At 39.7% G+C, this 23,394-nt stretch overlaps 1 protein-coding gene across 5 annotated transcripts in view; it reads right to left on the bottom strand.

Annotated features, from left to right (window-relative positions):
• The window catches only part of PCDH17 (protocadherin 17), a 207,795-nt gene that overhangs the window by 86,100 nt on the left and 98,301 nt on the right, over window positions 1-23,394 (bottom strand). For 4 of the 5 annotated variants that reach the window (XM_044285929.1, XM_044285932.1, XM_044285930.1 and 1 more), the window contains one exon: window positions 18,491-18,553. In XM_044285929.1, coding sequence (XP_044141864.1) covers window positions 18,491-18,553 — 63 coding nt within the window. Of the gene's footprint in view, window positions 1-3,350; window positions 3,471-18,490; window positions 18,554-23,394 lie in introns of those variants that run through there. The other variant, XM_044285933.1, reaches the window with a different exon arrangement.

The raw sequence follows: 23,394 nt of genomic DNA, 5'->3' as shown, positions 1-23,394 counted from the left end.
TTGAAGATTGAGTCCACATCTCACTTGATGTGAGACATCTATTATCCCCTATGCTTAAACGTCTCTGTCCTGCCAATATATTGACTTTAGGCTTCTAGCTGTTATTTGATTCTGCGGCAAATGCTGCTTAAAATAGTGAGCCCCCTGCCGAATACACAATTCTCATTTGGTTTACATGGGAGTCACAAGCTGATGCGACACTGTACCAGCAGCTGTCTAATGTTTCAGCTTGCTATTAAAACGCTTGTTGTACCAGACAAAGTGGCCATACGGTTGAACGCACACACAAATTAGTCTTTACCCAGCCTTCCATAACATGTTCACTTGTGACAGTCAGGTTCTATAGATTCTAAAGGATGATCTTTAAATCTTCTTAAATTATCAGATAGTTTGTGTGCTTTAGATTGATGAGGTTAATTCATTTGGTTTCTGAAGTATTAGTGTTGGTCAGACTATGGAGCTCATGAGTGATGGAACGCTCTTTAAAATGTGGAAAATTCAACATACAAAATTCAAGTGCCTACTCCAAACATTAATTTTTTTCTTATTTTTTTTTTTTTAAAGGAAGCTTGCCAGTAGGACAAAACGTGTGAATTGAGAAGAGTTAGATCAGAGGATGCAATAAAATACAAACCGGATTCCAAAAAAGTTGGGACACTAAACAAATTGTGAATAAAAACTGAATGCAATGATGTGAAGATGGCAAATGTCAATATTTTATTTGTAATAGAACGTAGATGACAGATCAAACGTTTAATCCGAGTAAATGTATAATTTTAAAGGAAAAATACGTTGATTAAAATTTTCACGGTGTCAACAAATCCCAAAAAAGTTGGGACAAGTAGCAATAAGAGGCTGGAGAAAGTAAATTTGAGCATAACGAAGATCTGGAAGACCAATTAACACTAATTAGGTCAATTGGCAGCATGATTGGGTATAAAAAGAGCTTCTCAGAGGGGCAGTGTCTCTCAGAAGCCAAGATGGGTAGAGGATCACCAATTCCCACAATGTTGCGCAGAAAGATAGTGGAGCAATATCAGAAAGGTGTTACCCAGCGAAAAATTGCAAAGACTTTGCATCTATCATCATCAACTGTGCATAACATCATCCGAAGATTCAGAGAATCTGGAACAATCTCTGTGCGTAAGGGTCAAGGCCGTAAAACCATACTGGATGCCCGTGATCTTCGGGCCCTTAAACGACACTGCACCACAAACAGGAATGCTACTGTAAAGGAAATCACAGAATGGGCTCAGGAATACTTCCAGAAACCATTGTCAGTGAACACAATCCACCGTGCCATCCGCCGTTGACAGCTGAAACTCTACAGTGCAAAGAAGAAGTCATTTCTAATCAAGATCCACAAGCTCAGGCGTTTTCACTGGGCCAGGGATCATTTAAAATGGAGTGTGGCAAAATGGAAGACTGTTCTGTGGTCAGACGAGTCACGATTCAAAGTTATTTTTGTAAATCTGGGACGCCATGTCATCAGGACCAAAGAGGACAAGGACAACCCAAGTTGTTATCAACGCTCAGTTCAGAAGCCTGCATCTCTGATGGTATGGGGTTGCATGAGTGTGTGTGGCATGGGCAGCTTGCATGTCTGGAAAGGCACCATCAATGCAGAAAAATATATTCAGAACAACATATGCTCCCATCCAGACGTCATCTCTTTCAGGGAAGACCCTGCATTTTTCAACAAGATAATGCCAGACCACATTCTGCATCAATCACAACATCATGGCTGCGTAGGAGAAGGATCCGGGTACTGAAATGGCCAGTCTGCAGTCCAGATCTTTCACCTATAGAGAACATTTGGCGCATCATAAAGAGGAAGGTGCAACAAAGAAGGCCCAAGACGATTGAACAGTTAGAGGCCTGTATTAGACAAGAATGGGAGAGCATTCCTATTTCTAAACTTGAGAAACTGGTCTCCTCGGTCCCCAGACGTCTGTTGAGTGTTGTAAGAAGAAGGGGAGATGCCACACAGTGGTGAAAATGGCCTTGTCCCAACTTTATGGGGATTTGTTGACACCATGAAATTCTGATTCAACATATTTTTCCCTTAAAATTGTACATTTTCTCAGTTTAAACTTTTGTTCCGTGATTTATGTTCTATTCTGAATAAAATATTAGAAGTTGGCACCTCCACATCATTGCATTCAGTTTTTATTCACGATTTGTATAGTGTCCCAACTTTTTTGGAATCCGGTTTGTACCTAAAAGATCTGTTTTTAGGAAGTGCCTAAAACTGTAGCGGTTGTGAGTTCACCTAATTCATTGGAGTAGGGCCTGCTAGAGAACTGGCGCAGCTTGGGAGAAGACTTGGAAATGGGTGTGAATGGTTCGGACCATGGGCGATGTTAGGTACAATTTGTTGGCTCAATAGAGAGCACGAGTAGTGTGGTAGACAAGACATGAGGAAGGATGTTGGGAGTAACGGCACTGTGGAGAACTTTTTGGGTGGGAATGAGCAATTTAAATTGAATCCTCTATTGTATGGGCATATCTCACACATAATGCCATTATGAGTCATTTAAAACAACTAATTGACAGGTTTTCCATTTGTATATATGGCACACTGCTTATTTCAACCCTGGAGCTTTTATTGGGTACAAATATACAAAAAAAATAATACAAATGAGTAATATAAAAGTCATGTGTCCTTATATTTTTCCTCAAATTATGTTAAGGACGCAAATTGATTATAATATAGCAAAATTATAGCAAAACCCTTGACAGACTGCAATTGACATCACAGCCAGCATGACCAACTGCACATAGATTACAGCAGAAACAACTTCCATGTTGAGCATCTTGTGACACACTTCATTGAATATGTCAAGACAAGAGGAAAGGTAAGGAATCACACGTCCGTAACTTTAATTTCATGACGTTTTTTTTTTTTTCTTCTTTGACAGGTTTCCTTTAAATTGAGGGCATTTCTTTGGTTCCACGAAACTAAGCTATATGCTTATTAACGGGAAGATAGGGGACTAGAAGATCTCATAATTGAGTAGTTTTGATTGGCAGTGATAAAACACAGACCATTAAAATGGGTACCATTTGTAGAAGTTCTTTTTAGAAGTATAACTAGCCAACCATGGACTCCCGTAATTGCTATTCAGGAGCCGAGTTCTCATGATCTTATGTTTTTTTGTTGCTAAAATAACAATTAAAATGTAATATTGCCTGTAACTTTTTTATAAGAAACAGACAGGACAGACCTCAGGTCTATATTATACTTCATGTAGGCAGCAGAGTAACATTTCTTTTATCATGATGTACAGTAGGTTTACCTGCAGCCCTATGGAAAAATTGCAGGTAAAATTCTGTGATATCAAAGGACATCTATGCATCTTAGAATTTTGAAAATAAAATTTGGAGTCTTGAGTCCAATATGTAGTCCCGAGTGCAACTATCGCAGTTTTGACAAGGGAAGGGGATTCCGTATTGTCCATTTTCTTATACTATAGGTTAAAAAGAAATGAATCGATTAATGGAATAGAGAAATCAATGGAGACTTGTATTGATTCCCTTCTATCAGTGTGCTCCAGAGTCACAATATAACTTATATATAACACTGACTAATCTGTGGCTATGGATGATACAAGCAATGATTGACGGGGGTTAGTTTCAGGTTACTTAACACTCATCAGGTTAAAATACCCAGAGGCTTAATATTATGATGCAAATACTTCCATACGCATTTATTATAGGGGATGCATACTATTGTTCCATCCAGTATGATAGATGGGACCTTTAGCTACAGCTCAAGTCCACACTATGGATATTCTAAGCAGAAATCCACATCCAATCTGCACCCCATTGATTTTAATATATATTTATGGATTTTTTCATGTGAATTTGACATCCGCATGAAGAAGTAACATCACTTTGTTAGGCCGTTTCTGCTGTGGCAAGTTAATTGCATGCAGATTAGCCCCATTAGAGGGTGTGGACCCGCAGCAGAAACCCAAAGGTCACTCTCACTGTCCATCATCTGCACATAGCATTAATAGGGTATACTAGTATCCTTCACATTCCTGCTGAAATACTAAATGACAGTGGCCTCAGATTTCTCTGTATCTTAATTTTTGTAGATTGGGGGGCTAAGAGCCATAGTAGACAATGCCTGAAGATTGAAGTTTATGAACTATTTGGATACGTAAAAATAAAAATAAAATGAGGCCATTTTGAATCTTTTTTCAGGGATAATACACAGATTATGTTTTACTAGGTATGAGTTGTGTGTGTAGTTAAAATACATTTTCCTCCTTTCATCATTCTTTTCTTTGATATACTGTATTGTATGTATGAATTTCAGTTAGAATGGCATCTGTAACTACATTAAAGGGGTTGTCCAGGATTTCAAAGTTGACAGACTCCCCTCAGGCTAGCCCATCAATATCAGACTGGCAGGGGTCCGACACCCTGCACCCCACTGATCAACTGTTCCCTGGTATCTCAGGTGCTAGAGGCTAGTGCCAGCACTATACGGCTCGGTGCATTATGTAGATAGGAGCTGTGCTGCAGTAACCACTTCTGTCCAATACACGATGGATGGAGCTGATATTCTGATCATAGGCCATCAATATTAAAATCCTAGACAACCCCTTCAACCCCTTTAAGGCAGTGATTAAAAAAAAAAAAAAATCTATAATCTTCCTTCCCTATATTCTTTGTATAGTCTACATAATATATATTAGTTATATGTTGCCACCTTTATCAATGTATGTATAACAAATATGGAAAACATACCCATTATCCAATACAAAAGGAATATCAGAACAGAACATGCTTAATCTCTGAGATAACATTTCTAAAACAGTGCATAGATTTTAACAATAATCTAAAATCCTGATATTATCTTGTTTCTAAGGGATAACCATAGCTCTTTAATGCCCCCCATCATTCATCCTATAAGGAACAGTCAATGTTAACCGATCACAGTTTAATTAGGGCGTACGCTATTAGTTTTGTGAATTAGGCTTCCACTGTGACATTTGCTAAGTTCACTATTATTCAGTGCGATGTAAATAGACCTACAATTTGATAATGGCTCACATAGCTTTAGGCACAGATTGAAAGCATTAAAGGATAATGTAAGACTTATTAGATTAGCCTATGCCATGATCATTTTGTGTCCTAGAAATTATTATTAGTGATAGAATTTAGTTTTGACTGACTATGCAGGGTTGTGTTAGACTATGACCTCTTTTTCAATAAAGCGCACAGATGTAGCAGAGCTGGGTCTGCAATTTGGCACAACAGATGGCATTATTATACTGTTCTAGCTGTAGTTTTCCATAGTGCCGCAGGTGAACGGACTACGATATCGTAACTCAGCTACAATGTAAATCATGCAAAGCTGTGATAGGTAATACGATGAGCTGATTTTCATAAATCAACAACCTGGGAGGCTTTCCAAAAATATGGCAGAATATCAGAAAACGCGCATTCTCCACATCATGAAAAGACTGAACTTCAGTTTGAATTTTAGAAATCCATTAATGTCCACCTATCCTTTAAATAAACATCACTTAGCTTTTCCCTTATTCTTTCATTTCCCATAGTTCCCATTTTCACATATCACGTACATGTAATATATCTATAACAGGCTGTAGCATAACATATAACATAACATATCTATAACAGCACTGTAGGATTGTCAAAAAAGAAAGACTTGCTTATGGCTTCATCTACAACGTGTGCTAACTCAGGTTCTCATTAAATATAGTGTTAATTAACAAGCAGCTATTTACAGACCTTTATACGGTTGTGTTCACATCTATTTCAGTAGCTCCACTAGAAACCTGTCACATATTCCATCATATTTGATGGAAATAAATATCCGTACACTCAGTGCTGTTTCCCCTTCTGAAGATGAGTGACACCTTGGATCCCATTTTAAGTCAATGGGGTCTGTCGGAAGCTGTTTTGACAGAAGTCACAACGCAGATGCGAACAAAAGTTACTCTATGTTATTGTACGTGTCTGGGTTTAGTAGTTTGCATGCAACGTGGTCGTACTGCCGTAACCGAACTGTGGTTCTGATTTATTTATGATCCCCCTTGATACCCACTGTAGACCTGATCTTAGACTAGAGGTTCGCAAAGCCAGGCTGCACAGTTTCTGAAGATACTCTAAATAAGTCATAGTAAAAATGAAAGTTAAGCCGTGTTAACATTTTCTAGCGGGGCATCGCTTGCTTTCTGATGGTTTATGGGTAACTACTAAGGTGGAGCTTCTGTTTAAATGCTTAAAAGTATCGGACTTGCACAGTCTCGGATGTGCTTTGATACATTCTCATGTCCTGGTTATACGGCATCATATAATTGAGCTTAGTTCAGTAATATAAACCTCCCTACAACATACAGGGATTTTGCAGCCATTATTGATCAGTTGACACAATATCGATGTGTCGCCAGACATATAACCACTTCCCCAGAAATGCAAAATCATGACTGAGTTAGGAAACACGGTGAGAAGATGATCATCAACCTCTATCAGACTCAGGTCATCCTGTAAAGACACTGTTATGTTGGACTAGCGCTTACATTGATCTGATCTATCAGCCACGACTTATAGGATCTGGCTTGTGTGAGCTGAAGAGTCACTAAAGGTCTTTTTAAATGGGCTGACTGAGAGGCAATTATTGGGAACAAACAGCTTTCCCTGATAATTGCCTGACGGTTCAGCAGAGATGACAGGTGCATTTACATGCAGCAATCATCCCCTCTGTATGGCACTGAGCAACTGCAAACATATATTCTCATATAGATTCACAGTCTGCCGGCAGCAGATCGGCTGCTGAAAAACAAGAATTGTATGTGCTGCATAAAAGAAGCAGGTGATTAGCATCAGATTTAAAAGGGGCAATTATCGGGATGAGCATTGGTACAAACAGTCATCCCCAATAATTGGATTGGGTGAAAGGGTCTTTATTTCACCATAGTTTTATTTTTTATTTTTTTCTTCAGGTTCACATAAATTCTTCCCACATAGACACTGTATCTAGCATAGCCAGAAAAGGATGGAGCACCACCAGGGGCCCGGCCTGTTTCCAGCATTAGTGCCGGGATTTAGCCGGACAAATACTGCTGCAAGCAGCATTTGTGTGTCAGAATGGCCAGAGATCAACTGATGAATAAATCTATATACAGACAAAAATCAACATTTATTTTTTACCACTGGATCATTTCCAGAATCGCGCTGTATAGGAAGCTGCAGACTGCGGTCATCAAACCTCTCTGTTCTACATACAGCAAAAGAATATAACATCTAAATCTCTACTCGCACTTTTCTTGCGGCTACAGACACAAAATTGTGTGTGTTGTATAAATGTATTAAAAGCCCTCTCATTGAATTGATAAAATGGATCATGTCACTAGGTCTCCAGATATATTAGAGCCCATATGGCTTGTTTCACGGGAGGAAGTGATATTGAACAATACATAATGTGCTGAGATAGATCACACGTTTCACTGTAATGTAATAAGGTGCTATTTGCAAATTTATAGTGATTTGCTTTAACAGCAAAAGCGAAAATCTCATTTGCATCTTTACTCTTCCTACACAAATACTTATTTTGTCACTGGATAAGAGACGAGTATTCCGACATAGACACTGTATCTGGCATAGCCAGAAAAGGATGGAGCACCACCAGGCCCCATTGCCTATAATGGGACTCGGAGGGGGCCCGGTCTGTTTCCAGCATTAGTGCCGGGATTTAGCCGGACAAATACAGCTGCAAGCAGCATTTTTATGTCTGGCCGAATCCCGGCACTAATGCCAGAAACAGGTCGGATCTCCACCGAGTCCCATTATAGTCAATGGGCTCCGGCAGGATCAGCTATACTGGATACAATGTCTTCTGGCAGGCTGTTCCTCTGCCAGAACAGCCTGCTGGAAGAATTCATGACTAGAGTGAAACCTGCTTAAAGGGCTTCTGTCACCCCACTAAAGTCTTTGTTTTTTTGGGGGGGGGTACTAATAATCCCTATACTGCGATATATCAATACATAATGTTATTAATCATTTTGGTTCAGTAGATAATGCAAAAAACTGACTTTTATCATATGCAAATTACCTGTCTACCAGCAAGTAGGGCGGTTACTTGCTGGTAGCAGCCGCATCCTCCTCTCATAAAGACGCCCCTTCCTCATGTTGATTGAAAGGGCCAGCGAACGTGCTCGTTCTCTGCTGGCCCTGTCTGCATTCAAAATATGGCGCCTGCGCCGTACCTGTCTTCAGTCGGCGCAGGCGCACTGAGGGGAGGTCGCCCACTCGGCCGCTCCAGCCTCAATGCGCCTGCGCCGATGACATCACATTTACACCCGGCGCAGGCGCACAGAGGAAGGAGCGGCCGAGCGAGCGTCCTCTCCTCAGTGCGCCTGCGCCGACTGAAGACAGGAACGGCGCAGGCGCCATATTTTGAGTGCAGACAGGGCCAGCAGAGAACAAGCACGTTCGCTGGCCCTGTCAATCAACATGAGGAGGGGGCGTCTTTATGAGAGGAGGATGCGGCTGCTACCAGCAAGTAACCGCCCTACTTGCTGGTAGACAGGTAATTTGCATATGATAAAAGTCAGTTTTTTGCATTATCTACTGAACCAAAATGATTAATAACATTATGTATTGATATATCGCAGTATAGGGATTATTAGTACCCCAAAAAAATAAAATAAAGACTTTAGTGGGGTGACAGAAGCCCTTTAAGACAATATATCATATACATTTACCATATGTCATGACATCTTTTGTGATCTAACTACCACCAAAGACCCTGAACACAAATATACTAGGTCACACAAATATTATTGCCAACACAATAGTTCTCTTTATACACAGGAAGATTTTGATCATAAGTCCACAAGGTTGGGGTTACTCCCTAACATCGCCCTGTGAATCAAATCAGTTGGACGCAGGTTGAACTGTATTTTGCCTGTAGGGCTGAAGACTATAATACATTTCCTGATCCATTTCCCCACGCAGAGGGACTGATACATAGAACATATTCATAAATTTAAACTTCATTTGCTATTTATATGATTTCCTAAAATCAAATTCATTCTAGACGCAGCGTGTGACAAGGTAACACACAAGTCCTGTTTATCGGTTCCCTGTAATGTAGTCAGAATGCCATCCAGGAGACTGGCGACATGAGGTGAGATAATGCAAATATGTGGTCATTTTCCAATAGCAAAAACTGCTTACAATGCTCCGGAAATCAATGCAGGGGTCAGAATGGCCAGAGATCAACTGATGAGTAAATCCATATACTGACAAAAATTAACATTTATTTTTGACCACTGGATCATTTCCAGAATCGCGCTGTATAGGAAGCTGCAGACTGCGGTCATCAAACCTCTCTGTTCTACATACAGCAAAAGAATATAACATCTAAATCTCTACTTGTTGTATAAATGTATTAAAAGCCCTCTCATTGAATTGATAAAATGAATCATGTCACTAGGTCTCCAGATATATTAGTGCCCATATGGCTTGTGATATTGAACAAAACATAATGTGCTGAGATACATCACACCTTTCACTGTAATGTAATAAGGTGCTATTTGCTAATTTTTGCAAATTTATAGTGATTTGCTTTAACAGCAAAAGCGAAAATCTCATTTGCATCTTTACTCTTCCTACACAAATACTTATTTTGTCACTGGATAAGAGACGAGTATGCACAATTTCACAATTCAAAGGAAAAATTCTAATTAGCTACATACAGTCATCATTTCCATGTTCTCATTAATTTCCCATTGATATTTATACATTAAATGAGTTACACCTCCCTTATATCACGCGCTGAATCCTAAGCATTGATCCGTTCTACACTGCAAGCATAAACATGCAAGCATAAAAGCTTACTTTTTGTTCAGTACTCAAGAGTAATTTTCCTTACTACTGTATGTTCCTTATCTGACCTGCCATCTTACAAGATATGTTGTTTAAGGGGTCCTACAGTGAGGAGAAACAAGACTCTAAGTTAAAATTTTGTCCTCCAAAAGTTATCATAGGGGCATTAGCTACTGGACTGGATGTCCCACTTTGCTTGAACATTTCATATGATAATTAAAAAAAAAAAAAAAAAAAAAAGAGAATAAAGGCATAAAGTAGATCAATTCACAAAGGGGTTCGTAAACATTACCATTTATAATCTTAAATCGGTTATTCCATGATTAACGTAATAAAAATTATATATGAAAGCCTCAAAAACAAAGCTAGAACCAGCCCTGTACCTCGAATGGATCCATAGATTTCCCCATTGCTCCATTTTTTCTGCTATATTCATTTTTCAAGCTAGCAGCTCAGGGGGGTGTCCATTCTCAGAGGTTGTGTTCAGTCTACTACATCTGGAGCCAGTTGAAGGATGTGTGTTCACCTCAGTGAGGTGGTGGATAGAGAAATTAGAAAGAGAGCAAATAGCAGTTGGCACTATGCAGACAGGTAGGAGCAGTGGCTATACTAAATTTGTAATCTCATGCAATGACAAAACCAGCAGGTGCTAGTTTGAAAACTATGGAATATTTTTCATGGGACAACCCATTTAAGCAAGGGCTACATGGCAATCTTGGCCCAATACTTGTCGTGAGGCTAACGATTACTGTGTAGCAGTGCAACTGTTGAACTTAACAGGGGTTGCAGCGCAATGTACAAGTTGACACAACCCAATAATTGCTAAAAACCCAGCAATGTTGAGGTTCTGAGGTACAAAGGTTGCAACTGCACTCATTCCCTCGCACCAGAAGGAATCACAAAGCCCCTGTGTAAGAGGATTGCAGTGAATGGCATTAGAGAGTTGGGTCTGGTTCACGTTTTGCATCAGTGCCCAGGAGATTCAAGCTGTATATCAGTCTACATGCTAAATTACTCATCTTTTCTATAGGTTCTGTCATTTTTGCCTCATAAGCTATCATTTTCTAAGCCCTAGAAAAACTTATGCAAGCCAGTGTACCATAACTAGGTAGAGTGCCTTTGGGAACGTCTTCAGACCCATTCCCTTTTTTCACATTTTGTTATGTCATCAAATTTTTCCGCATCATTCTGCACTCAATACCTCATAATGAAAAAGTGAAAAGCTAATTTATTGAAAATGAAACACTAAAATCTTGCATTGACATAAGTATTCAGAACCTCTATTCAGTACTTAGTCGACACACCTTTGGCAGGGATCACAACCTCCAGTCTTCTTGGGTATTCCACAAGTATTACATACCTGGATTTGGGGATTTCAGCCATTTTTCTCTGCAAATCCTCTAAAAGCTCTGTCAGGTTGGATGGGGACCAGCAGTGTACAGACATTTTTGGGTAGCTCCAGAGATATTCGTTTGGGTTAAAGTCAGACTTTGGGTTGGGCAACTGAAGGATATTCAAAGAGTTGTCCCTAAGCCACTCCTGTGTTGTCTTGGTTGTATGCTTAGGGTAGTTGTCTTGTTGGAAGGTTGTTTGGCCCATTCTGAGGTCCAGAGCAAACTGGATCAGGTTTTCATGAAGAATATCTCTCTAATTTGCTTTATTAGGCTTTCCCTCAACTCTGACCACTCGCCCTGTCCCAGCTGCTGAAAAACACATCCACAACATGATGATGCCACCACCATGCTTCACTGTAGGGATGTATTGGGCAGTGCTTGGTTTCCTCCAAACATGAATTGAGGCCAAACAGTTCAATCTTGGTTTCATTATACCAAAGAATATTGTGTCTGACAGTCCTTTGCTTTTTTTGAAGCTCAGCCAGAGTGACTACTGCATTCTTAGACACATCTCTTACCACCCCCCCCCCCCTCCCACCCCAAAAAATAAATAAAATAATTCTTAGTTTGGCGGGGCAGCCAGCTCTAGGAAGAGTACTGGTCATTTCAAACCCTTTCCATTTAAGAATTATAGAGGTCACTGTGCTCTTTTAGCACAGCAGAAAAGAAATGGGAGCCCCACAGAGCTAAATTTCAAGTATTTAATTTCTGAATACTTATGTCCATGCAGAATTGTAGTTTTTCCTTTTTAATACATTTGCAAACATTTCTAAAATTCTGTATTCACTTTCTCATTACGGAGGATTGAGAACAGATTGATGGGGGGAAACAAGGCAGCACCCATCAAAATGTGCAAAAAAGTGAAAGGGTCTGAAGATTTTCTGAATGCAATTAATGCTATATCCAAAAGTTACTGCACATATTAAACATCTACAATATAAAAAGTTTATGGAGCATGTTGGTCAGCAGTAGAACACTTTACTGGAGAAATTAAATGTATTTTAAATCCACTTTTATGCTTAGTAGTAGCAATAAAGCTGCTTCAAACTGCTCATGACATTACTTTTTAATACATACCCATATTCAGAACAACTGTATACAAGAAAAAAACATATACTTATGTCTTTTTCAGTTTTAGGGTTGCCATGGAAACAAAAAAATTCCCAGAGCTGTGCACTAAAGTTCTTTTGTTACAGGGGTAAGTGGTTTCAGCCACTGCATTCTATACGGATTTTGTCAACACTACATAAAGAATTTATTTTAATAACAATATTGTTTATTAAGAATAAATGCCAGAAAATGTGCGTGATGAAGCTACTGTATTCGGAATCACAAACTGGATTCATTTACAAATAGCTTTTTTTAACATTTAAAGTGTTTTTGTTGGCATTTTTTACTTCTTTACATTTTGTACATGCTTTTTTTTACATTAAGCCTTTTTAAATTCTATATGGAATCCTATGGTGAAAGAGCCACAAAAAGTGACACATAGAGTATGTTGCTTTGGGGAAAAAATGCCACTGAACCAAAAAAGCTACAAAGCCCAACACTCTATGTAAGCAACCTCCGGCACTCCAGCTGTTCAGAAATTACAACTCCCAGAACGCTTCATTCACGCTTGTGGGAGTTAGAAGAGCAGCCAAGCATGTTTGCATTCTGGGAGTTGTAGTTTCACAGCAGCTGGAGTGCCGAAGGTTGCTGATCCCTACTTTAGACATTATAGTAGAATCTGTACAAATAGAAATGTCAAAAATACAGAGCACAAAAACACATAAAATGCGGTTTCTGAAACCAGCCTAAGACTAGAGACATGCATGCAGGTTTATTTATTTAGAACAGTTTGATCAGTGAGTCCAAAAGGAACAAAAAGTATAGTAGAAAACATACATTTATATGGGCTTTATGTATTTGGCTCAAGAAACTGCATCAAAAGCTTCACCAAAATTGCAAATGTTTCTTTATTACCAAGGTTCATCTTTATTTTTATTTTATTTTATAACAGCATGTATTTATAAAATAAGCTCACTGGAAATACAGAAGTAACAGGACTGGCTTTATTATATGAGAAAATATTATAAAACTCACAGCTATAGAGATTTTATACCGAATTTTAGTTATGAAACAAACAAATTTCCCTAAAATGTGTCCTTCTGCATATTAATGGTCCACTCCAAAACATTTTTATGCAAACTCTAAGTTATTAATACATGATCTACTATTCTGACAAGGAGGTACGGCCTAGTATGCAACAGTTAGTGCCAAAATTGGGCCACAATTCTGTTGTATAATTCTATCTCAAACTAAATCAATCGTTAGCATAACGTTTGTAGCTTGCACCAAATGTATCATCCAGCATGAGGGACTGGGATACATCTGATACATGTCTTGATAGGCCTGTCCTACACCATCTATACAGGATTAACAAATCTTTCCCAATGCCTGCATGGCCTCTATTAGCTATAGTCTACTGACTTATTACCAGGGAGCGTTAGGCTGGGTTCACACTGGTGTTGCGGGTGACGTGCAGGAAAAGATGCGGGTGCATTGTGGGAAAATGTTTGATTTTTTCCCACGAGTGCAAAGCGTTTTAATGTGTTTTGCATGCACGAGAGAAAAATTGGCAAGTTTGTTACCCAGACTCGAACCCGGGCTTCTTCACAAAAGTTTGGGTGTTCTGTAGATTTTATTATTTTCCCTTAATTCTTAATACAGAATGCTTAGTAAAATGTCCATTGAGGGGTCGCGTAGCGGATCTCCTCTTCTTTCTTCAGGACCTGGCAAAAGGACCTTTGATGACGTCACTGCGCTCATCACATGATCCATCACATGGTCCATCACCATGGTGATGGACCATGTGATGGATCATGTGATGAGCACAGTGACGTCACCAAAGGTCCTTTTCCTTCCAGGTCATCAAAGAAGAAGAAAGAAGAGAAGCCGGGCTGTGCGAACGAGTGGATGAGGCGAGTTTAATTTTTATTTTTAACCCCTCCATCCCTATTTTACTAAGCATTCTGTATTAACTTCTATGGGGCCTGCGTTGCGTGAAAAACGCACACTATAGAGCATGCTGTGATTTTCACGCAACGCACAAGTGATGCGTGAAAATCACCGCTCGTGTGCACAGCCCCATAGAAATGAATGGGTCCGGATTCAGTGCTGGTGCGATGCGTTCACCTCACGCATTGCACCCGCACGGAAAAGTCGCCCGTGTGAAAGAGGCCTTAAAGGGTTTATCCTGGAAAAGGCACCCCTGCTGATCAGCTGTATCAGGGCTCATGAGCGATGCGGGCTCCCGGCAGCTTCCAAGGACAGCGCTGCACATTGTATAGTGGCAGTGCTTGGAATTGCAGCTCTGCACATTGATTTGAATAGGGCTGAGCTGCCACTAGGCCACATGACTGATGTACAGTGATGTCACTGGCTTAGGAAGAGACTGCAACACTACACCAGGATCCAGAGGCTTCCTGCAAGAATAACACCGCTGCATCACACCAAATGTGTTATTAAAACATGTTAACTATTTTGTGTTATCCTTTTAGTCCTTTTTTGTCCATTTCAAGAGTCATTTTAAGTGGAAGCAAAAATGTTCATGTAACAGCTAATAGTAAAAGCATAACAGACAGTACAACTGACTTCACTGCAACAGGGATTCAGGCCTTAAAAAAATAAAGAACTTCAAAAGCAAAGACTACATAGTACAATGAATATCCCAGTCCTTCAGCAAAGCATACACACACATCTGATCCTGACTACAAGATTTTCTCTTAAGACAATGTTTATAGGCAGCAGCCTATTTTCCTCTATGTACAAGACACCTACATGCTGAAATCTATTCATTAATGTTTATATTAATGATATTACTTTGTGTCAGTGGAACCTTTTATCAACTAGCACCTAATGTAAAATTAACTACACGTTCATTTTCCTCCAGGCCTATTTACTTTCACTGTTATTCCATAATTGTTGTTCTTTTCCCTTTAATCTTTTCAGACGCATTATGTAGCACTCATCAGTCAAAAGCTAACTGCATGAACAAGCCACTTAGCTTTGTTCTTCTTTAATACTCTTAATAAGGACATTTTTGGCAAGTATTGTACATGGGTAAGATGCACTGTGCTAACTCTATGGCTGTTCTGCAAAATGACTCTCTTATCATAGAAACCTTTCAATGTAGAAACCGAGTACGTAGCCTACTATTCTATAAACCAGGGGCTATCCATAGTATTCAGTATGTTGGGCAGACTAGATGGGCCAAATGGTTCTTATCTGCCGACACATTCTATAAGTATGTACCTTACTATTCTATAAACCAGGAGCTATCCATAGTATTCAGTATATTGGGCAGACTAGATGGGCCAAATGGTTCTTATCTGCCAACACATTCTATAAGTATGTAGCTTACTATTCTATAAACCAGGGGCTATCCATAGTATTCAGTATATTGGGCAGACTAGATGGGCCAAATGGTTCTTATCTGCCAACACATTCTATAAGTATGTAGCTTACTATTCTATAAACCAGGGGCTATCCATAGTATTCAGTATATTGGGCAGACTAGATGGGCCAAATGGTTCTTATCTGCCGACACATTCTATAAGTATGTACCTTACTATTCTATTAACCAGGGGCTATCCATAGTACTTAGTATATTGGGCAGACTAGATGGGCCAAATGGTTCTTATCCGCCGACACATTCTATAAGTATGTAGCTTACTATTCTATAAACCAGGGGCTATCCATAGTATTCAGTATATTGGGCAGACTAGATGGGCCAAATGGTTCTTATCTGCCAGCACATTCTATAAGTATGTACCTTACTATTCCATAAACCAGGGGCTATCCATAGTATTCAGTATATTGGGCAGACTAGATGGGCCAAATGGTTCTTATCTGCCAGCACATTCTATAAGTATGTACCTTACTATTCCATAAACCAGGGGCCAGCCATGATGGTTCTAAGATACAGCCATCAGAAGGCATCGGAAGAAACCATAATTATATGACAAGGTAAAATGTGAGTTTCCAACTCTGACATCATATTTTCTTGCTATGATTTTCAGCTGCCATGTACGCAGCGCCTGGCAATGTCCTTCTCCACTTCGATGAGTTTAATGTGTTTAGTTAGAGAACTGTATAATTATCAATTTCTTGGTACATCTAATCCGACAGAAAAACAGCTGTGCCATATTCCATTGCAGAGGTGCTCAACCTTTAGTATCCTGTGAGCTACATTAAATTTTGAGCGATGGTCAGTAGCCACATTTACAGTATCACAAAATGGAGGCGAGTCATTGAACAAGAAATTGCAAAGATTTGCAGAACATACTCATATTATATCAACCGACTCAGTACTGTCTGAAAGTCAGGATATGTCTGCAATATTGTCAGGGTGAGCCACTTGGCTTGATGTTGGGAGACATATGTGCCAATATTTGGGGACCACAGGATCTACTGGATGCTATATAAAAGCGTGCATTTTCCATTAGAAGCATTTATACTAAGAACATCTTACTAATGCAGTGCTGTATGGAGGTACCATGAGGAACACTGGGTACCCCTGGCTACGTGGCACAGAGCTACAGGGATTTTTAGCTTTACAAAGGTCTCTGTCTGCAGTGATGGCCAGTTCACATTGTTCGCCCACGAACACATGCGGGCTGCCATCTTTTTTCACAAGTCCGGCGAGGCACAGGTAAGCCCTTACCTGTGCCTGTGCGCGAGCCGGTCTGAAAACAAGTGCGGTCAGCGGGAGCAGGCAGTTCAGAGAACAGCCACCGGGGGCCTTCATCGGGCTGTTCTCGGAACTGCTTGCTCCCGGTGACTGCATTTGTTTTAAGACCGGCTCGCGGCACAGGCACAGGTAAGGGCTTACCTGTGCCTCGCCGGACTTGTGAAAAAAGATGGCAGCCCGCATATGTTCGTGGGCGAACGATGTGAACTGGCCATCACTGTCTGTCTGCTGCACCAAGCACAGAATTGTTTAAGTCGCCACTGTTCCCTGTCAATATCTAGTATAGTGGTGAGGGAATTTGGTTTTCTGGACACTTTTCTACACAATTATTGGATTTCTCTTGCTCATAATGGAAAGTTATTCCAATAATAGAAGTACTGTGCTGCATATTAGAGACATTCTGACACAAAATCCTATTAATCAGACTCTGTAGTCCCTGGATTATCAGATACTTTGGACCATTGGACACAACTTTGGGGTTTCTTTTTTTCTGTTTCCCTTTTCTGATCTCGTAAAATGTTCTGCTATTTTTCTGCCTCGGCAAATTGGCACATTAGGCATGAATCAGTAAAGCAAGCACAGAAAAACATTTCTGTTTCATAAATTCTCATTTTACATTTCCAATAGTATACTGACTAAATATGCCATAAAAGTCAGACTACTGAAACTGTCATGATCCCTTGAATGATGTTGCCTGGTCCCCATACTTGGTGGCTGCATCCTCCAGGAAAGTCACTGAGATATGTAGAGCTCACACAGCAGTTCCTATATCCCTCACTGTCTTTCCTAGAGTCATCACACAGGTGTGGTCACTTCACCGCCAGAATTTGGAACCACGATCCTATGTTCTTGGAAAGGTGTGGTACCAGTGCCTACACCCCTCACCCATCTGACATCTGAAAACATAAAACTGATCTCTAAAAAGTCTTTGGTAGATTTATAAATCTAAATGATTTTAATTTAACAGACCTAGTACAATTGTCATGCTGCTAACATTTCAGATATGACCTGCACGTTCGTGAAGTAAAGAAGAAATCTGTCTCAATTTTATGGAAAGAAGTAAAACATGATTGCTATATCCACTAAATGATTTTGCCATTATGATAAAGTTGGATCACATTTTGTGAATTTTATAATTAGCCGTGCTGTCATGGCTGGTTTATGGTACTATATTAGAAATGGATGAAATCAGAATGAATGTAATCATATTAAATAGAAGGAATAGTTCTACTTAAAGAGGACTTGTCACCTTGTCCAACCCCTAAAGTGATACATAGAACACGTAGCAGAACTGAATTGATTTTTTTGGCTTATCTTATAGCTTTAATGTGCACTTATTTTGACCTAAATCACATTGCATTGATTCAGGTGAACCACAGCGTACTGTGAACTCCAGAATGAGTACTATATAATGTATGTTAGGACCCTGCATAGCATTACAGCAGGAGGGGGGATATTGTGTACATGCAAAACTATAGAAACTGGTTCTTACCATTGCAGACGGTCTTACACAGCAACTTGGCATTACACCGCTCCAGAGTTTTACAGCAGGGATCTGAAAGTGTAAAACACATAGCTATGAAGTGACAATTATAGCACAATTATGTGTCTGTAATATACCGACAGGAGACTAGATAAATATATATTCAACTGAAGTAATAGAAATGTTATAACACTTTGACTTGTATAAATGTCTGGCAAACATCCTTTGATCAAACATTAGCGGGTTATGAAAAGTGTTGCATTATCACATATTCTGGATTGATGGATATTTTCTTTAACCCCTTGAGGACTGGACGGTTTTCCATTATAGCAGTTTTGCTTTATTTACTGCCTGCTTTCCAAGCATAACTTTTCCATTTTCCCATTTACATAGCCGTCTGAGGGATTGTTTTTTTGTGGGATAAGTCGCACTTTCTAATGGCTCCATTTAATATTGGGTACTACGTAGTGGGAAGCTGGGGAAAAAAAATCTAATGCGGTGAAATAGGGAAAAAAAACACAATTTCACCATAGTTTTATGGGTTTCTTTTTTACGGTGTTCCCTTGGTGGTAAAACTGATCTGGTCCCTTCATTTTATGGGTTAGATTGCAGCTATACCACCTTGACATAGTTTTTCTTGTGTTTAAATACTTCAAACTGAATTATTTTTCTTTACATCACCATATTCTGGCTGCCATAACTTTTTAGTGTTATGTCTATGAAGCTCATTTTGTAGTTTTTATTTAAATCATTTTGGAGGGTGAATGACTTTTTGATCATTTGTATTCTTTTTAGACTAGGCAGAAGTAGGATACATAACAGAAGTAACCTATTAGGGAATTCCTCTTTATGGCAACAGTGCGGCAAATATTGCAGCATTACTGCTACTCGTACCACAAATTGTGAGTGAACCTTAATAGCATCCCAAAAAGTCTAATAATCGTGGCGTTTGTGGGTTGTTGTGCAAGTCATGGTAATCCTTCAGTAATGCCACACCTCGCGGGTATGCTGTATGGATGTGTTGGCCCAACTAGAAACAAAGCGTTAGCAGATATTGTGTTAACAAGAGTTAATGCCAAGGATACAAACTGTGATTTTATGTGCCAAGAGAAAAAGAAGCAATGCCCAGCATCATTATCATCACTGGTAGGAGATGGGTATAGTCACGTGTTACAATGTGCACAGGAAAATACATTGTTATAAATATAATATGCACAACCAATGAATATCAAAAGAGTTCAATGTTGATATGTTCATACAGGCATGCTGTCGAAAAAGAGTTTAATACATAATCACTACAGTAATAAATACATAAAGTAATAGATATAAAATATTAAAACAGACAGAGGCAATGCAGTTTATAAGCGATTCTTTCATTTCATGAAAAAAGCTCCATGGACCTCAGTGTTTGCAAGGAACAATTGGCTGGTAAGGTGACTTCAGGTCCTGTAGAAAAACAGGGTGGATATTGTCTGGAGGAATGTCTAACGAGACACTTTGTTTCAGGATCACTATTATTAGTTGAAAATATTAATTAGCATTAATAATTAGTTCCAAATCACACAAAGTGGTACCTAAAACTCTATAGCAGAGATCAGCAACCTTCGGCACCCCAGCTGCTGTGAAACTACAGCTCCCAGCATGCACTCGTACTTGGCTGTTCTTGTAACTCCCATAGAAGTGAAAAAAAGAGGATTCTGTGTGTCCTCTGCTACAAAGCTTTACATCACTTCCAATAGATTTTAATCCCTTCCTGACATGTGACGTAGTAACAGTACGTCACATGTCGGGTCTTCGAAGATGGTGCCGGCTCCGGAACGAAAAAAACCCTGGGGCTCAAAGGGTTAATAGTGGATATAAAAGTGATCTCTTAAAACCACACAGTATATGTAGGCAAATGCAAGCAGTGGTGATTAGTAGTCAGTGACAAATTGTAAAAAAGTTGTCATAAATTAGACAGATCGTCTAGCGTAAAACACTGGCTAAATCTCCCCCGTAGACTTTCTATCAGCCTGCACACTACTCGGCGCAGCCTGGTTATGCACTTCAGCCCTGTTATTTCCGAGATCAGATGGGTCTTGGCACCTAGACTTCCATTGATCAAAGCATATGACATGTCGCTATGGCATGCCAGTTTTATGAAACAATATACTTTCAGATATTTAAGGCTAAATTTAAAGTTATACTGAAAAGTATAACATTTTTCTAAGACTAGCAGTCTCATCAAGTGTGCATAGTATATGAGATATCTTAATTTCATCTTTTTTCCATAACCGTTACAGATGAGTCCTTATTCTGTTACTGCAAATTGCATTCCCGTCCCAATCACCTCTTCCTATTTATTAAGAATGAAAGACTGGGCAAAGAGGATGTTTCACAATCCATTTTCTGGCTATTTTAGGCATGGTGCACAAGAATAAAGCCCATTCAAGCACAATCATTCTATTTCATAAATGCATACATACACAATATAAAAAGCATTTTCTCCAGTACAGCCGACTTATCCTAAAAAAACAAAAACCTTGATAAAAGTTAGCCAAAAATAGCAATCAAATGAAGCAAGTACAGATTGGATAGAAGGGATGATTATTTCACTTGTTTGAGCTTCAGCTGAAACTAATAATGATTTTTGTAGCTCAAAAGGAACACACTGTTATATTCCCCATTACCCCAACCAGTTTTCTCCAAGGTGTACGATGTAGCAGGGTTAGCACTCATGCTTTATGAGACATGTTATCTAAACTAAATGCGTTAAGCAATTGCTTATCAATGGCTTTTGTTTCAAGATAACGCGACGAGTTAAGGAATTTTAGTTTAAAGTGTGTGTGTTACCCCTGCTACATCTGTATAAAAACACTCAAAAAGTGCCCACATTGTTTCATGATAAGGTAGCGTAAAATATATACAAGAATATTTCTTAAAAAAAAAAAAAAAAAAGCTGTGGCATATAGCTGTGAAATGACCCTGACCAGTTCCAGCAGTGGCATAGGGCATAGATAAAAATCTGAATGGCCACTCAGCACTTAAGCCACTTGAGCAAGCGATTGTCGGGAGGGAAGCGTTCCTTCACGGCAATCACCTACTCGCTGCTGGCGGAGACCTCTGCTATTACAAGCAGCAATATCCTCCGCAGCATGGGGAGGAGGGATCGCTATGCCATCGCTTGTCCCCATGCTGTCTAGTGGTTTGCCGGTGGCAGATGATAATAAGCACAATCTGCCACCAGCAAACAATGATTTTTAAGAATGCCTAAAAGTGAACGATCATCGGGCAATCGGCAGCAGTAGTGCACTGCAAGATGATCGCTAACAAGCATTCATTTGAACGCTCGTTAGGGATCATCTGCCGAAAAATCAGCAGGTGTTAAACAGCCTAAGGCCTCCTGCACACGAACATATGTGTTCCATTCTGTGCATTGGGGACCGCAATTTGCAGTCCCCAATGCATGGAGAATGTTCGTGCAGCCCCAGGATGGATCCAGACCCATTCAACTTAAATAGGTCAGTGGTCCGCCCGTTCCGCAAAAGGATAGAGCAAGAGTTCTCTCCCATCAACTATTTGTCCCCAGGACTGTGACGAGGGGACATCCTCTGCGTCTGGAGGAAAGAAGGTTTGTACACAAACATAGAAGAGGATTCTTTACGGTAAGAGCAGTGAGACTATGGAACTCTCTGTATGAGGAGGTGTTGATGGTGAGTTCACTAAAAGAGTTCAAGCTGGGCCTGGATGTATGTCTGGAGCGTAATAATATTACAGGCTATAGCTACTAGAGAGGGGTCGTTGATCCAGGGAGTTATTCTGATTGCCTGATTGGAGTCGGGAAGGAATTTTTTTTTTTGCCTCTCTCTGGATCAACTTGCAGGATAACAGGCCGAACTGGATGGACAAATGTATTTTTTGGGCCTTATAAACAAAGTTCTATCTTTTTGCGGGAAGGAAGTACGGAATGGAACCCCACAGAAGCACTCCGTAGTGCTTCCGTAGGGTTCCATTCCGTGCTTAAGTTCCGCATTTCCAGACCCATTCAAGTGAATGGGTCCGCATTCATGATGTGGAATGCACACAGAACGGTGTCAGTTTATTGCGGATCCGCATATGCGGTCCACAATATGGAAACGGAACAAATATGTTTGTGTGCTGGAGGCCTTAAGGGAAAATTTCAGTTAAGAGATCAGATTTCTTTTTTTTTTTCGACATGCAGCCTTTGGGGAAGTGCACAGTGCCATGGGCCTCCATGCACTGATGGCCTGGCTCCAATGAATTCCTTTTGTAAGAAGATATTGCTTCCTACACACAATGGTTCTAGAGGAGAATACCTCAGAACATACAAAGTCTAATGGAACACTTCTTACAGAAACAGAACTTCTGCAGGTCTGTGTATAAAAGTAGAGAGCTCATACAGCGGTTTTGTACAGGGCAGTCATAGGGCTTTGGAAGCCCTATGACTGGCCTGTACAAAACAGCTGTAATATAGCTCAATGCCTGAACAGTGCCAGATGTCCTGGGATAGTTAACATCTGTGTGTGAATCTTGTCCAAATCAATAACAGGTATATAGTTTATCTGCAACATAAATTGTGGTAATGCTTTTCTTTACTTCACTATTTAACACAACAGATTGAATTTCCACAAAAAATTATTATGTTCATTGTTCACCCCTGATTTTCTAAAGCTCAACCCTTTCAGTTTACCATAATTCATCAAAATTCCAGTAAAAAAAAATGAAATAAAAAAATAAAATACAAAATAGTACATAGCATAATGGTTTTAATGCTGCATGCCCAAAGCTGCTGCGTAGTCCTAGTCTTAATACGTTCATTATGCAATTAATAGTAATTAGATAAAGCAAGAGATTGAGATTATACTGTTGTAAATTTTCATCACTGGAATCCACCCCACTCCTAAAAGCCTTCT

Source organism: Bufo gargarizans, chromosome 3, assembly GCF_014858855.1.
Source record: "Bufo gargarizans isolate SCDJY-AF-19 chromosome 3, ASM1485885v1, whole genome shotgun sequence".
NCBI classification, from domain to species: domain Eukaryota; kingdom Metazoa; phylum Chordata; class Amphibia; order Anura; family Bufonidae; genus Bufo; species Bufo gargarizans.
Note: the sequence above shows the minus strand (reverse complement) of the source record. Positions and strands in the feature narration are given on the sequence as shown.